This window comes from Gambusia affinis, linkage group LG11 (genome assembly GCF_019740435.1).
Source record: "Gambusia affinis linkage group LG11, SWU_Gaff_1.0, whole genome shotgun sequence".
Classification (NCBI taxonomy): Eukaryota; Metazoa; Chordata; class Actinopteri; order Cyprinodontiformes; family Poeciliidae; genus Gambusia; species Gambusia affinis.
In genome coordinates, this window is record NC_057878.1 from 28,056,135 (window position 1) to 28,073,786 (window position 17,652).

The 17,652-nt window shown below is 38.9% G+C and overlaps 1 protein-coding gene and 1 long non-coding RNA gene across 6 annotated transcripts in view; one reads left to right on the top strand and one right to left on the bottom strand.

Annotated features, from left to right (window-relative positions):
• The window catches only part of LOC122839541 (poly(rC)-binding protein 3), a 57,728-nt gene that overhangs the window by 29,716 nt on the left and 10,360 nt on the right, over window positions 1-17,652 (top strand). For all 5 annotated transcript variants that reach the window (XM_044131219.1, XM_044131217.1, XM_044131216.1 and 2 more), the window contains 8 exons: window positions 9,057-9,198; window positions 9,647-9,670; window positions 9,760-9,792; window positions 10,091-10,207; window positions 11,622-11,753; window positions 13,811-13,939; window positions 14,819-14,893; window positions 17,523-17,564. In XM_044131219.1, coding sequence (XP_043987154.1) covers window positions 9,124-9,198; window positions 9,647-9,670; window positions 9,760-9,792; window positions 10,091-10,207; window positions 11,622-11,753; window positions 13,811-13,939; window positions 14,819-14,893; window positions 17,523-17,564 — 627 coding nt within the window. In that variant the 5' untranslated portion in view covers window positions 9,057-9,123. The remainder of the gene's footprint in view (window positions 1-9,056; window positions 9,199-9,646; window positions 9,671-9,759; window positions 9,793-10,090; window positions 10,208-11,621; window positions 11,754-13,810; window positions 13,940-14,818; window positions 14,894-17,522; window positions 17,565-17,652) is intronic.
• The window catches only part of LOC122839543, a 74,672-nt gene continuing 60,956 nt past the window's right edge, over window positions 3,937-17,652 (bottom strand). Inside the window, exons 6-7 of the long non-coding RNA XR_006372053.1 lie at window positions 5,534-5,612; window positions 3,937-4,089 (exon numbers count right to left, since the gene is read on the bottom strand). This is a non-coding gene — a long non-coding RNA (uncharacterized LOC122839543). The remainder of the gene's footprint in view (window positions 4,090-5,533; window positions 5,613-17,652) is intronic.

The window sequence follows — 17,652 nt, forward strand, 5'->3', positions numbered from 1 at the left end:
TTCTTTGAGCAAGTCGGAGGAAGGAAATAAAAACATGCACACATTTTCTTTCAGGTGTCTGCTGCATGGATTTATTAGCCTGTCCGTCTTTCTGTTTGTACTCAAATCCTTTGAGTGAGTTTGCGTGCCTGCACATGCCTATATATATGTTTTGACAATTTAATACTCGCAGCGGCGCTTCATCCCTCAGAAATATTTAAATCTGAGCCGACTGTCTCTGCAGAGCGCTGCGTTGGACTGATAGGACTAAGTCAGGAGATACCAGCTTCCTGTCAGGAAGCTGCTGCTCCCTCCGACCACAGACTCACAGATTACTCAGAACCAAAAACGCTTTTCTCACACAAATGAGGCAATTTTCTCCTCCAGGCTGCGCCGTGGAAACCCTTCAGGCAGCATTAATAATCTGTGTAATAATGAACAATAACGCTAAAATACAACTGAACGCTTTTTATGCTTTGTTCATTTGGAACATGGGGAGTTAAACTGGATCGTTTAGGTCCATTTATTGTTCATTAATCTCACGTTTTAGTCGTTTTAAAATAAGTTTATCAATTAATTGAATCTGGTTTTGAGTCCTAATCAGTGTGAACACAAATACTGAGGCCCTTTATTTACTTTAATGCTGTTACTCTTTAAGTTTTCAGATCCCTGAGGATAAAATGAAGAGGTTTGTGTTTATCGGTTCATTTAGAAAGTTTCTATCACAAACAGTTCATTCACTCATCTGAAAATTAAACACAAAGACGATATTATTGAACGTTTAAATTCAGCTCTTGTCATTCTTATTGCATATTTTTCACTCAGAACAAAATATTTCCATTTTTTATCATCTGGATTGAACCTCAGGAAACTTTTGTTCAGTTTGATGTTGAAAGTTTCTCATTTGTTTCTTATTGGCATAAAAAAGATTCCCAAGTTTAGGATTCTGTTTAAATTATATCAACTCCTTGAAGAATCCAGTTGGAGAATTACAGCCGTCTTCAGCAAACCAGGAAGGATTTCCACAGAAAGGCGCTCGGCATTTTTCAGCAGCCATGTTTGCTTCCGTCCCAAATGGTCGGCCAGCCAGTTCTGCTGAAACGAAATGAAAAACCTTTGAGATCCACATCCAGCTTTATCTGATAAGAAGAGGACACTTCACTTCTGTCATTGGATTGTGCTTCCAAATCTTCATTTAATCAGATTAGAGGATTTAGCTACATCTGAGACACATTTATGTCTCGTTTGGCAAAAGTCCATCAAGTTTTACTGTTTCCTGGGTCAGAAGTTTACATACAGTCATCGTGTTTATGATCCTCAGATTCATTCAGAGCTTTAAATTCTTTTATTTTTACTACACTTTTATTGGTCTATTTTGAAAACTACAATTTGGTGCACATTTGAATTTACAGCTGATTTTTTGTTCTTTTCCACAGAAAGCTGTTTGTTAAATCACAGTAAAAATTTGTTTTTATTCAGCCTGCCAAAAAAATGGCTGTTTGTTTTTAAAAGTAAAATTTTCACTGTTATTCATACTCTTATGTCACAGTTTAAAACTAAATATTTAGTTCACAAACTATGTAAACTAAAGTAAATGCTAAGCAAAACAAACAAAAGTTTACAAACTAATTATTTATCTAGCAAATTAAATATTTATTTTACAAACTAAACATTTAATTTCCAAACAAAATATTAATTTTCCAAACTAAATAATTAGCTTGGTCTTAAATATTTAGCTAGCAAGTTATTTACTAGCTGTTCAGCTAGCTACATATTTAGTTAGCGGGCTAGTTAGCAGGCTAGTTAGCGGGCTAGCTAACTAGATAGTTAGTTCAAATTAAATCTGTTAGCAGGTTTCACCGTTTGTGGATGTTTGATGGGCTTCCCAACCTCAGTGTGTTAATTCCCCAGATAATAAAGCATGAGGACAGGTGTCAGCGGCTTTAATTTCCCAGCTCATATCATAGATTGTGATTTACGTCAAAACTGAATAAATAAATAAATTACAGCACTAAAAAAACAGCTGAACACCATATTGGGACCTTTTTTCATTAAATACATGAGCAGAAATCTCTTCCTTCACTCCTGCACTGATGTTTACAATTAACAGTTTCTTAATTTGTTTTAATGAAAATCCTCATTTTTTGCACAAAGAATAAAACTTTTATGAAGCAGAAACAAAATGAAGATACTTTGTAAGCTAAAAGGTGTAATTTCTAGTAGTGTAATCTGTTTAATTAGGAGTTAATGGATGAAATAATCATGAATTAACTATCAATCAGGTGTTGATGTGAAACTACAAACAACTTTTAAAACAGAAAAGTTGACATGATTAGCTCAGGCTAACGTTCAACATTCAAAACAAGAGAAAGAAAGTTCAGGAAAATCTACTGAAGGATCTAAAAGGTGAATTTAAGTAAATAGTTTGATTTTGTCTGGTTTCGTTTGGTGTAAAAATTCATAATTAAAAAATATCTCAGCAAAATTTCACACAAGATAATTAGAAGCTGCAATATTTCTGCTTAAACTGTGAATCAGTCGTCTTATCGCCTCACTGAGCTCTTATAATTATCAACCTTTGTGCTCTGACTGATTCTCTTCCTGTAATAAAACTCCTTAATAATCCTCCTCATAATAACAACCAACCACCAGGTGATCTGGGGCAGCATGAGGCGGTCAGACGACATCCAGGGCGTCTGAAAACACTCTGGGGGGAAACTCATTTAATTTGGGCTCCACCGTGTTCATCTACATTGTTCATCTTTATGGGATTATCCATCATTCAGAAGCCCACCCATTTGATTCCTGTGATACGTCTCTGAAAATGCAGCCATGAAGAAAAATGTTTTATTGGAAATGAAATTAGATTCTGTGCCGCGTCGTTTATTATCAGGTGAAAACGTCCAGCAGGTTGAATGAATTGTCCTACTTCACATCATGGCTGAAAACAGGAAGGTTGAGATTCTCTGAGGGATTATTGGTGAACCACTGGAAGAGTTTTTATCATAAATTATGTCCAGGTTGTCTGGCTGAGAAAGACACGTTTCTATCTGAGGAATGTCAAGTTCTGATGTGAAATGGATCAAATTCTGTCATCAAACCAGAGACGTAATCACTGCCAGCTGCGCCAACCTTAAAGCGCTAGTCATAAACATTAGCTTTGCTAATGCTACAGAATGACACTAACACTGGATGTAGCAGTGACCATTCTGCTAATGGTTTAGCATTAGCAGAAGCTAATGCTAAAGCGCTAACTTCGACCCAAACCATTTCTGCCCTTGAAAGACTACAACCCTCAGGCACCAGTTTAATTGTGTTTCTTGTTTGAAATTAAACTATTGGAGGAAAAAAAGAAAATGTGAGGAGAGGAAATGGAACTACTGTGTTATCGCCCCCTTCAAAATAAGAGCATTAATTATAAATGTCTACTTGAAAAATTCTTTAGTCAAAAATCTAATTTCATTTGACTGAACGTTTACGAAACAGCAAATTTATCCAGAAAAATTAATTTTCGGGGAAGCTAAATGTTTTAAGTTAGCTAAAGCACTAAACAAAAATTAGCTCCACGTTTAGCAGAAGTTTGTCCACTAATGCTAATTAATGAAGACAATGAAAGCAGGTCTGGACCAGAGTTCTGTGAAAGTCAAAGGGGTTAAAGCCGTCAAAGGGGTTAAATCTAAAGTGTTTAAGACGGAGCAGCAGGTGCCAATAATTAGACATTATTGTTAATCTAATTTCCGCCTGGAGCAAAGTCATTTACTTCGCTTCCTGAACCCAGTTTCCCAGTATGAGACGGCTGGTTTCACGCTGCCTGCACCAGTTGGAGGCTTCATTCAGACAGTAAGGGCTGTCAGGTTTGAACTGAGGGATAAATCCATGAAGAAATATTTTTATTTGCTGGACACAATGAAGCAGAACAGGTTCGTTTATTCCTAATGGATTATTAACGACCTGCAACTTGGTATTTTCATGTTGGTGTGTGAAGCTGCTACCACCTGGTTCTGCTTTGGACATGAAGTCTGCGCATCCAGCAGAAAGCGAGCAGAGCATCATCTATACTGCATGCAGAGCCTCAATGGGAAGGGCTGCAGCGCAGAACGTATCTGTGACCTGCAGACACCGAGCAGCACAAACATCATCAGACAGAGAGGCACAGAATGGAAATGAATGTTAAAGCAGCGCTGCAGCATCAGCTCAGTGTGTCGGTGTCAGTATTGACCCGGGAACAAATTGCAAATGTGTTATCAGTAAATCAACCCCTGGCACAAATATACAAGCTTTCAATTTCAATTTCATAGTTCATTAGTGTTCGTTCTGTTAGCTGGTAGCTGCTGGAAAGCATCAAATCCTGAACATTTTTAATTTGGTGATAACTTATTCGATTCAGCCGAGATGGAACCTCAATCTGTTGGTTCGTATTGATTTTATTCAATGTAGCAACGACATGAAATGAGTGTCAGGCTGATTAAACCAGGAAAAAACCTCAAATAAAGTCTTAAACCTGATCAATACAGTTGATTTGTTCAAAGATGAATTATTGACTTTTTCGTGGAGGTAAAACCTGAACTAACAGGGAGATAAAGAGATTTATCCTCATTTTAAATATAAACAATGTGTTTTTAAACCCACAGAGTCGTTTGGTAACATGCTAACAGTGGACCTAGCTTTTCCTTTAGCGCTTTAGCGTTTTTGTTAACTTTAACAACACTTAGCATAATCCGTATAGGTAGGTGTCAGTGACAAATCTGACCCTGTTGGGGGCGATATGCTGTTTTACTACACATTTTATATCATCAACACATAATGGGGGTCATCATGGCTGAGCTTAGCGAGCTAGCATGTTTAGCTGTGCAGAACTAGAGTTTACGATTAGCACATCAGGGTTAGCACAGCTAACTTTTTAGCTAGCGGCGCCCACCGCAACCCGAACATTAATTTGATAATTTAAGGAATTTTAGGATCAATGTTACGTTAAAAGGAATCTAACTGGCGTCTTCTTCGTCTCTGAAATCTTTCATCCTTCATGGATTTTGACAGAATAATAAATTCTTCATCTTGAGGATTAAGATGATAACGACACTTCTCTGTAGCTGAGCTGGAAGGGTTCTGCTGTCCAGAAAAAGTCAAAAGTCAAACTTTGGTTGATTTACATGAATGAAAAGTGAAGAGCGTTAAATCGACATCAGAGCTGACATGCCACCCAGATTATCCCCCCTGAGGTTATAATTTATATAATCTGCTCAGAACGGTAAAAACATGACAATCAGCCCATCGGCTCCAACATTCAACCACATCCTGGTTTCTCTACGAGTCGCGTGTAAAACGTTGTGACGTCACGAGTCGTGATTCATCGCCTGCATGACCTCACGTCTTGACCAGTGGCTCGCCAGCGCGTCAAACTGGGACACAGGCTGGGAGTTCAGGAGATGTTTTAGGATTAAAGCGCCGTTTGTAAAGTTGGAGCTGCGTGTAAGGTAAAGATTCTCTAAATTATTGAAAATGACCCCACAGGATTGTTTTAATGTCCTTATTGTCTTGGTAAGTTAATGTTTACCGTATCAGCTCCGGTCGCCGCCGCTGCAGGACTTCATGCATATCTTTATTTCAGGAACTGGAGCAGAATGATTTCCTTCCTGCAGACGGGTCAGATGTTGACGATTCACCCAGAAAACATGCATGTTCATTAAAACTGTGAGGTGGAAAAAAAATTTAGTAATTATTTGATGTTTAGTTAGTATTTTTCCACTAAATATGATGAGAAATGTTGGGTTTGTGGTTTGTTTCTATGTCTGTCACGTAGCATTTCTTAAAGACAGATTTTATTTCCAATGTTTCAGAAATTTGGAAATAAATAAGTTTTATTATTATTGTGGCATCGTGAGGTAGCAGATGATGCAAACAGAATCTCCACCGTGTTCAGGAAGTTTTTATCCCGATTTCTGGACAATCAGAGACCAAGAAGCTGAAAGCCTCCAAGCTAACGCTGCGGCAGCAGAACAACTAGAACAATGAGAACGACTAGAACAATGAGAACGACTAGAACAATGAGAGCAACTAGAACAACTAGAACAATGAGAACTAGAACAACTAGAACAATGAGAACGACTAGAACAATGACAGCAGGATTACTGGTTTCAGCTGGATGCTAACCGGGTCAACTGATTGGACATGACAGGTTTCAGCCTGGCTGCAGGTCGGGGGCCGAAGAAAAGAAATCCTGCTTCAGACCCGAAACTGCTCCAGAAAAACCTTCATCATCACCACCATCATCTTCATCACCATCATCATCATCATCATCATCACCACCATCACCATCATCACCATCATCATCATCATCATCTTCATCACCATCATCATCACCACCATCACCATCATCATCATCACCATCATCATCACCACCATCATCATCATCATCACCATCATCTTCATCACCATCATCATCATCATCATCACCATCATCATCACCACCATCACCATCATCATCATCACCATCATCATCACCACCATCACCATCATCATCATCACCACCATCATCATCATCATCACCATCATCATCACCACCATCATCATCACCACCATCATCATCATCATCACCATCATCATCACCACCATCATCATCATCATCATCATCATCATCACCATCATCATCATCACCATCATCTTCATCACCATCATCATCACCATCATCATCATCACCATCATCATCATCATCACCATCATCATCACCACCATCATCATCACCACCATCATCATCATCATCACCATCATCATCATCACCATCATCATCACCACCATCATCACCACCATCATCATCACCATCATCATCACCATCATCTTCATCACCATCATCATCACCACCATCATCATCATCATCACCATCATCATCATCACCATCATCACCACCATCATCATCACCATCATCATCACCATCATCTTCATCACCATCATCACCATCATCATCATCAACATCATCACCATCATCATCACCACCATCATCATCACCACCATCATCATCATCATCACCATCATCATCACCACCATCATCATCACCACCATCATCATCATCATCACCATCATCATCACCATCTTCATCATCACCATCATCTTCATCACCATCATCATCATCATCATCATCACCATCATCACCATCATCATCACCACCATCATCATCATCTTCATCACCATCATCATCACCATCATCTTCATCACCATCATCATCACCATCATCATCACGACCATCATCATAATCATCATCACCATCTTCATCATCACCACCATCACCATCATCTTCATCATCATCGTCACCATCATCTTCATCATCACCACCATCATCATTATCTTCATAATCATCATCACCATCTTCATCATCACCACCATCACCATCATCTTCATCATCATCGTCACCATCGTCTTCATCATCACCACCATCATCATCATCTTCATCATCATCACCACCATCTTCATCACCATCTTCATCATCATTTTTAGTGGAAAATGTACTTAATCTTCAACGGACCCAACAGGCTGTTTATAAAGCTTCAGATGTTTAATTAGTTACTTTATTTGAAACCTGAATGTTAATGATTTAACGTCTCTGGAACCAAAACCGCAGCGTTTTTTTTAATGCACATTTAAAAAAAAAAAAGAATCTGTTCCGCAAACTCTAAATCTTAAGAATTGTTTTACCGGTTCCGCACCAGCAGGGGGCAGTGCAGTCAGTGGTTAGGATCAGGGTTGTAGCGCTGCTAACGCAGAGCTAAGCTAAATATTCTACTCCTGTTATCCGTTATCTACTTTAAAAATGACGTCATTGAAGTAATTTAATTTGAAATAGTGAATTAGAAAATTCTGATATTTGTGCGTAAAATATCAGCAAAGTGGTTAAAAAAGCTGTTTCTACTGTTAATGACCATTTGCTAATTTTACATAAACATTTTTGTTGCTAATTGCAATTATTATTATTATTTTTTTTTTACAGATTATTTATATCAAAATATGTGGAAATGTTCCTCACTTATCTGCTGCCTTTTCCAGCTTCAAAAAAGGAGATTAAATCAGGTCAATTAGGGGAAAAACAATTAAATTGGTGTTTGTTTATATTTGTTTTGGGGATGTGAATATTCTCTTTTGACAACAATGATATAAAATAGTTTTTTTCCTGCATGGTTTATTTTAACTGAGATTCTCTTGTTAACGTTTTTAATTGAGGCTCCACGTTTTTCAGAAAAGCACCAAAATCAAATCTGACGTTTATTTAAAGTCGTTTTTACTTCCCAGCACCGTTGTTCACGTGTTTCTAATGACTTTGGTGCTTCAGGCATCAAATAATCATCAAACTATTTAGGAAAATCACACAAACCACTATGAAATTAAACTGGTTCTGGTTTCAGTGCTGATTTGCATGGCTGCATGAAACCAAAATTAGAATCAAAAATAATTTTTATTTCCTTACACATGGATTACTGCTCCTTTAAATACATTAATAATTCTCTGATTGCAGATTGATAATTTTACAATATTTTAGTTAAACGGAGGCCTTTGTGGATGTATCTCAAAGTAACTGAAGAAAACTTTTTCTCCTTTGTAGCATCAAAATAAACCGTGTATAAAATGTTTTTGAGCTCCAGTGGTTCCTCCTCGGATAAAAGCCTGATGAACATAAAGGATATGAAACGTTGGAATTAAGCAGTTTCAGGTTCACATGTTTATTTCATGAACTACAAACTGACATTCAGCTCAACGGAGATGAATTTCCTTCCAGGGCGTCTCCAACGTTTCTAGAGTTGAGAGCTGGAGGTCACCACCACCCAGCCACTTCCTGTGAATCTGAATAGTGCGTCCTTGTCTCAGAGCCGCCTGCATAATTGCTTCTGTCGCCGTTGTTCCCCAGAAAACGTGTGCAGGTCGAGGCCAGCGACTGGCGAGTCAGTCCAAGATGCAAAGCTGCAACATTTACTGTCCGACAGGAAGTCGGTTTTTAAAGTTAGTTTATTTTGAGGACGTCCCATTAAACACGCTTGATGTGTTGATGTGTGTTGATGTGTGTTTCTGTGTTTCTGTGTTCTTGGCTCCGACAGGTGACTGGCTGGCTGGAATATCTCTGCTCTCCATCTTCCTCTGAAACGTCCCGCTGCCCTGCCCAGCATGGAGAACACCAAGGTCCAGTCAGAGGGCGGGCTGAATGTCACCCTGACCATCCGCCTCCTCATGCACGGGAAAGTAAGAAAAGCCTGGATGCAGCGCTGCAGATCTCAGACTTTTATTTAAAATCGACCTTCACACATTGAGCTTTTTGAGTTAATATCTGGATTTTACCACTCATATTTACAGATTTAAGTTCTGTAAAATCACTGCTAAACATTTTGAAAACATGTAGCTCACTTATCTTCCCTTCAATTAATAAAATCTAAGGCGATAATTAACTTTTAACTGCATAAAGTTCAACGTCTATGTTGATGTTTTAGTTATTAACTAATAAGATTTCTGAAAGTAGTCAGATGTTGGTTTTCATGCTCTTATTTTGAAGTGAGTAAATTACAGAGCCATTCCGTTTCCTGTCAACTTCTCTCTTTTTCTCAATAATTTTATTTAAAACAAGAAACATACAGGAACAAAATAAAATACGGACATTAGAGAACAAAATCCATAATTTTTTTATTTTTTGCAGGAAGTGGGGAGTATAATCGGTAAGGTGCGTACTCCTGTTTATGTATAAAAATATTACATTTCTTAAACATTAATTGATACTCTAATGTTTTGTATTTGGTTTATTTTTAACAGAAAGGAGAAACTGTGAAGAAAATGCGTGAAGAGGTGAGATCCTGCAGTAAGAATCAACATTTATTGAATCAAACATTAGAAATCAAATTAAAGATGAAAGAAAACTCCGGCTAACCAAACTTGTTAGCTTGTGGCAGAACTAGAACAACTCATGCAGTGGCAGCAGATATTACATAAAACTAAAACAGGTTTCTTTGCTTTACCTTTTCTGCTTTGATATTTGATCATTACTGACAGAATACGACTGACTACCTGAGAAGCTTTGGATACGGTGGCCATTAATGGCCAATATTCAAGCTAAGTATAAAACAATGTCCTTTGTTTCTTTCAGAGCGGAGCAAGAATCAACATTTCAGAGGGAAACTGTCCAGAGAGGATCGTCACCATCACTGGACCTACAGACACCATTTTCAAGGCTTTCGCTATGATTGCCTATAAATTTGAGGAGGTACGAATCTGCAACTTTTAAATGCATCCCTGCTGAAACACACCTGGATCAAATAAACTCAAATAATCTTGAAGACTTTCCAGTTAAAATGGTGGAATGTAGTGGCCTATCCAAAGTACAACCTGTTTAGGAAACTCGGCTAAACTCTCCGTCCTTTTCCAGTTTCTGTAGACAGACTGGGACCTTCTTCTTGTTGGATCCATTTGCTGTGCAAACCAGTAATTCAGAAGTTTCCTTTCGACACTCAGATTTGTTGAAGATCATTATGAATTACTGACAAAACGGCGACGGTTCAGCAGTTGAGTGATGATCCTGTCGTCGTTTCCTGGGTTCAGGTGTTGACAGGAGAAGGTTGCTCTGCCTCTGTAATGTTCCTGTGACTGACTCTGTGGTAGCCGTAACATCTACCAGTGACTCCAGTGAGAACTTCCACACTGATTCCTCACTTACTGGTCTCCACCGTCCAGACTGGAAGTCTCTCTGGATCTTGACACCTTTGTCTTTTTCGATGAACCTGGAAACTTGTTCAATGTCGGAGGAAGGAAGAAGTGTGGAAAGTTACTGGTGCATTTGGACAACAGCGTCTTAAAGTCTCTCGTTGGATTGAACCCGTCAGGTTCTGTTCTGAGCTTCGAAAAGGTTCCGGTTTGGTTGATGGTCTTTAATTGTACATCAGAATTGTATTCTTAACATCTTCTCACCGTCCTGCTCCGTTCCTGGTCCTTCTTTCCAAAGAAGAACGTTAGGAAACATCCTGAGGTCTTTCTTTGGTTCGTTGTTTCTCAGGTACAGATTCATCCTGGACTCAACGACTCCAAGTACTGGAGTAGAAGGAAACTTACCATCTTGTCCTGTTTCGTGATTGATTGGGTTTGTTAACATTTTGATGAGGCCATTCCAAGCATCCAGTCTCCCAAAGATAACAGAAATCATTGTCATTTCCTGGCTGACTGAGGATCTAGAGCTGTCCATTTCAAATGATTTGATTTGTCAAGTTCTGAGTTCAACATCCGACTCAGAATCATCTGGTGTTGCTTGTTTTTAATTCAAACATATAAAACCAATCTCTGGTACTGGCGATAATTTTAGAAAGTGTTTATTAGAGCCCAGATGTCTGGAGGAAAGTTTAATTAGTTACCTTCCTGCTTTCATTTCCACTGATCTTATCCAACACTGAGCAATGTGACTGCGGACACAAAGTTGTGTGTCGTTAATCATTTGTGTGAAGTTTTCAAACCAAACGCTACAGTCCCCCTTCAGGAAGCACAGAGAAGTTTAAAAAGTTCTTCTCTGATATTCTGTACATTTTTCTGTCGGTTTGCTTTGTACAGATAGTTTCTGCTAACGCAATTAAACATCCTGAACGTTTGAGGCCACATTATTCCTGCAGTGAATTATGATCTGTTTGTTTCAGGACATAATCAATTCGATGAGTAACAGTCCAGCCACCAGCAAGCCGCCCGTCACCTTGAGGCTCGTTGTGCCAGCCAGCCAGTGCGGCTCTCTCATCGGGAAGGGCGGCTCCAAAATCAAAGAGATGAGAGAGGTAAGCCACCTGAAGCTCACCTGACAAATCACCCAACGGCAAACAGGCTGGCCAGAAAACTGCTGCAATTAATGTGTGGACAACGTGCAGCGTGTCCAGATCATTTAAACTCTAGACGAGCCAAACAGTGACGGGCTAAAGAGCTAGCTGCGCTAACCGCTCTGCTAATGCTAAAGCGCTGAATCAGCATGTTGGAAGCTAATGCTAACCAGCGTGAGGGAGGAAAACTTTAATCAAACTTCATTAAAATGAAAGTTTACAAAACAGCCAATTAAATTATTGCTTTTTAAATTCCCCCTGAACCAGGAGTACTTTCTATCTGGTCTCTAAAGTAACAAATATCCTGCAGCTCCTGTATTTTAGTTTGCAGCGAAATTAATAAACTGTATAGTCAGTGCAGAAAAACTGTGATTTACTGTAAAATCAGCTGCAGTTATTTCCAGGCGCCTCAATAAGATGCTGCATAGCCCAACAGAAAGGATCAGCACGATTCTGTGACCCTTCGGTGTCACAGCCTGGTGCACTTACTTCTTAAAAATGTATAAATTACAAAAAGACTCAGGAATTAACTGAAACTGAAAAGGATTAAATACAAAAAGCTCAGCATGTTGGGTTTGCTGAAGGCTTTCTTTGTAATTACTAAGGATTCAGGAGAAATGTTGTAAAAATCAGAATAATGTAGCTGAGAAAAGGTTCACACCAAACATGCAAAGAAGGGAATCTTGTCCTAAAATCCTCTCTGAACGACTGCAGCTGTTTTCCCTCCACACTATTCAGTTTCCTCTCATCGTCTGCTGGAAACTGAGCTGGACTTTTAATTATGATCATTTGTGACCATCAGAGGCAGCAGGGACAAACCTGAAACCGTTTTAAATCAGGAATCTCTTTGGAGGGTTGGTCCTCAATGCAGTCATTCTTCTTCATAAAGGCCACAAAATCTTTAAAGTTTAATTAAACCGATGAAATGTGGAAGAGTCAAAACTCCTCTCATTTGGGACGTCATGTGTTCCCACTGTATGCAAACATTTCACTGCAGTTTTACAAAATACATCAATTTATGAGAACAGCCAAGAAAACCACCACATCCTAACGTAAAAAACTTTTTAAAACAATCAAGAGTTTTGTCCAAATCTGGTTTTTATCCCATCTTCTGTGATTTTATAGCCAGTCGTTTTATAGCTGACTGTATTTAACCTCTTCCACCCAAAGAGGGCAGCACTGAGGCAGTTTTAGGCTAATTTTAAAATATCACAGAAACATGAGGATAGATCCCTTAAGGAAACATTTCTAAGTTCATCTGTGAAGCAAAAGGTGATTCAGGGTTTAGTTTTGCTACATAACATCATCTTCACTTTGGATTTGACTTTAAGTAGATGAGAAAGTCGATTGCCATGTGAGGGTGAGGCCCAGAGCGAGCAGAAATGTATCCGTGTTACTGTGGCTGAAGACACCAGACAACCTGCAAGGACGATGCGTCGGCCATGTTGTCGTCACGGCGAAGGTCCAGCTGGTCGTCCCGAGACGTGTGAACAGTTTCTGAGACACGGAGGAAACAGAAGCTTGAGGCAAAGTCGTGTTTGGCATTTATTGACAGAACCGTCATGCCCAAGTAACAGTGATGGAGCCTCTAGTTAAGAAATGATGCAAGAGTGATGAAGAAAAAACAATGAAGCGTCACTGTAGGACGGCGAAGTGACTGCCAGGGGACAAGAAGACAATAACATTCACTGTCAACTATATTAACTCAAACTCAGAGTCTACAAGCTGCTGCTGCCCTCAGGTTAATGTCAGCAGATGGGACCTGAGAAATGTCGTACGGAGGGAGAATGATGCCAAGCAGCATGTCCTGAAGGCAGGACGTCGTTCTCCCAGATGGACATGTCTGGAATCACAGACATGTCCAGATAACCAAACATCTTAATTAGTTCAATTAACTGAGAAGCCGTAAAACAAATATCCACCCAGCACCTGGAGGCGCCGCGTGACCCAACAGTTTGTTTCCCAGCAGGAGTCGGTTACAGTCACCCTGCAAACACTCGACCCGTCTCCTTCTCCAGTCCACAGGGGCCCAGGTTCAGGTGGCGGGGGACATGCTGCCCAACTCCACCGAACGCGCCGTGACAATCTCTGGAACCCCAGAAGCCATCATCCAGTGTGTCAAACAGATCTGTGTGGTCATGCTGGAGGTAAAGACACAGAACGCTTCCACCGCAACTTACAGTCACATTAAACACACACCTACACACACACACACACACACACCTGCTGGGTAAAACATCAGATAGATTACCTGCTTTTTAACCAACTACATCCTCTCTGCTCCAGCTGGTTTCACAGAAATGAGCTCTGATTAAAGGATAGTGTTAGCATCGCTACATGCTAACTATATTAGCACAATTACAAGATGTTATGGGGTGTCGCTTGTCAAGTTACACACGTTAAAACTTTAGCTTCAAGCTAAATATTTAGCTGAGTAAATATAAAGCTTAGTTTAATATTTAGTAAAATTATTTAGCTCACTAACAAAATATTTAACTTTCTAAATGTTTAGTTACTAAGCTAAATAATTTACTTTTTAAGGCTAGAAAGCTAAATATTTAGCTTGCTATCTTCAAATTACTAAAGTTTAAAAATAAATATTTGGATAGCAAGCTAAATGGGTTAGCTAATATTTAATATTATTGTGGCTAGTTTTTAAAGTGTGTAACTCGACAAAATAGACAAATTAGAGCAAAACATTTCACTTGCCAACTAAACATTTATATTTAATTTGAAACTGACATTAAATGAACAACATGAAAATATCAACTTTGAAACATGAAACCCATTTTTTCCTGTTGAGACAAATTAAAAAACTCAGGCTCCAAAAGGAGCTTCAGACAAGACGACCGTTTATTTTAAATGCTAAAATTATACGACTGCAACAAACTCACAGCAGGACAGAGCAGAGCTACGCTTCATTTCATTCATAATGTAACAAGAGTCCTTCCGAACGCGATTCCTCCACATTTATTAAAGTAAAATAAAGCCGATAAAGCAGAATAACTCTTTTCTGTTTCTTCCAGTCCCCACCAAAAGGTGCCACCATCCCTTACCGCCCAAAGCCTGCCTCCACCCCAGTCATCTTTTCAGGTGGCCAGGTGAGTGCTGAGCTAGCATTAGCTGAGCTAGCATTAGCTGAGTTAGCATTAGCTCATTAGTTTGTCCCTGCAGCAGAAGCTGAGAGTTTTACTGCAGCATCAGCTGCAGCATCAGCCCAGAGTTTCCTGCTTCCTCCTGCAGATCGTTAAGGAAAATGTCCAGAAGACGCCGTTTGTTTTCTTTATGCTGCCGGGAAACAGGAAATACTAAAGTCTGAGTGAAAAAAGGTTTTTTACTAAAATAAAACTTAAAATAAAGTTCTGTAAAGGTTTAGATTCAGATTTATGGAAATAAGTGAGGAATAGATTAAAAAACCTGAATATCCAGCTGAGAAACATAAAATTACATATAATGATTAAAATCTTAATGATTTTAATCTTTTTTACAGAGTTTAATAATGTGGTTATTCTTTTATTTTACAATCTCTTAACACCAAAATTGATATTTTTTACTTATTTTTCTTCACTATTTCTGGGAAAGTGTTTAAAAAAGAATAAAATCCGTAATTAAAGGAAACGTTTCCAATTAGCTTTGCTCATTATTAGTAAGATTTTAAAATACAAAGTTATATTTGAGAAATTAGAATAATGTTGTAAAGTTTATATTAGTAACATGATTCTCTAATCATTCATGTTATTAATATATACACAGATTAATTACTCTCATAATTTAAACTTTTATTTCTGCTAAATATGATGATATAAAACATTTGAGATTAAAATATTACATCCAACCAATAAAAAAAAAAAAAAATTAAACAGAAAAGTGTTTTTACTGAAAAGTAAACCTATTTAAAAGTTGCTATTTTGTTGATTAAATTGTGTTAATTTGTTTTTCATGGAGCTTAATAATTATTTTTACTCCTTTGAAAAATGTCACCACTGGTGGCGTTATGTAACATTTTATCTGAATTTAATGTTAGTATTAAAAACAAAACTAAAGTTCCTCTCGTTTCGTGTTCCTGTTCCTGGTGGCCGGCGTTCGGCTCACTGAACCACCTTATCTCAGCGTTTGTCATCCGTGATTATCTCTGCCAGGTGTGAGCCTTATCAGCCAGGAAAACAGACAGCAGCTGCAAGGGTTGCTGGGAAATCGGCCACTTTAGTGTGACATCACTTCGTTTTGATTCTGCTTTTAAAGCCGAGGCTCCTGCTTGTCAGCCTGGCGCCTCTGGACTTCAGAGGATGGTCAGTTTTTCTCTGGAGAAGTCAGATCTCATCACATGATTAATACATGGCAGTTCTTATCTCTGCTGATCCAAGTTTCAATCAGTAAGTTCAACTTAATTAACTTGTAACGATAAATTTGAAATGCATCCTTAGCAAAAACACGCTTTAAATACGATGAAGTCAAAAACACAAAAAAACAAAACAAAACAAAACAAAAGTGCAACGAGAAAATGTTGCAAACGAAATGCTGCAGCCGTAGGAAATCAAAAGCAGAGGGAAAATGGTAGATATAAAAACCAGCAGCAAGCGTAAAATCCTCCTCCAGGCCACTAGGGGGAGTCTGGAGCAGAGAAACATGCTGCTGGTTTTAATAATATGCCAAAAGACACGAAGCAGAGAGCAACTATTCTGTCTTCAACTTCTTTCTGGACATCCCGTCTTTACGGACGGCCTGGTCCGTTATAAAAGGGCTGTTGACTCCCCCTGGTGGTCTGGAGGATTTACATTTTCTGGAGCAAATTTGCAGCATTTTATATTTACTGTTTTTGTTATTTAATTCTACTTCACAACAAAACCACAGTGAATTTAAAAAGTTAGCATTTAGCTCCTAATGATGCTATTTTTAAGTAATTATTAAAAACCGTTTGAGCTTTTGGTTCAGTAAGGCCAGGAAACTTTAGGGCCTAAACTCTACCCTGACCTTTAACCTTCAGACGTTGGTTCCTGTGGATCTTTTTGGAGTAATCTGATTCCCAGATGGTTAATATATTAAATCCAGAACCAGTTTATTGTCCCAAAGTGTTTATTTTGTTTCACCTAAAGTGAGACAACCCCACAGCATGATGCTGCCACCGCCATGTCTGACAGGTGGAAACGATCTTTTAGATCTCATGTTTTCTCCAAAGATGCTTCCTGTATTTTGGCCAAACAACTAAAATCTGGTATCATGATTTGGTTTCTCTCCATGTGAGCAGCAGCAGACTTGTGTTTCCCTCCTGACCAGTTTAATTTGTCCACCCACAGTCAAATTAAACTGGTTCTGGATTGATACTGGCCGCTGACCTGGTTGCTCCCGAACATCTTGACCTTTTTCTTTCTGTCTGAGGGGGCCGGTTGGGTCAGATGGTTAAATGTTGAGCACAGTTGGATCTCCCAGCAGGGGAATGATCCCAACCAAACACCCAACCTGGTTTCAGATTGAAAAGCTGCTGGCCGGACTCCAGCCCCAAACATGTTGAGCATTTGATTAAAAAACAAGTTTCTGCCAGGAAACCAAACGATTTAAATGAATATTTCCAATCCTGCAAAGAGGGAGCAGCAAACCAATTCTGGTCGCAAAACCGTAAAATTAAGATTCACTTGTGTAAAAAAACGGAAAAGAAAAACTTTTCTTCTCCGTTGGCAGCCGAGGCGTCGACTCCTGAGTGAAACGTCTCTGTTTGGTTTTCTCTCTTCTCAGGCCTACACGATTCAGGGACAGTATGCCATCCCACACCCAGACGTAAGTTCTTGGTTTTCCTTTCCTCTAATTCAGTTCATATTCTGCATAGTTACACCTGAAACTAGACATTTACACCCACCGTCTCTGA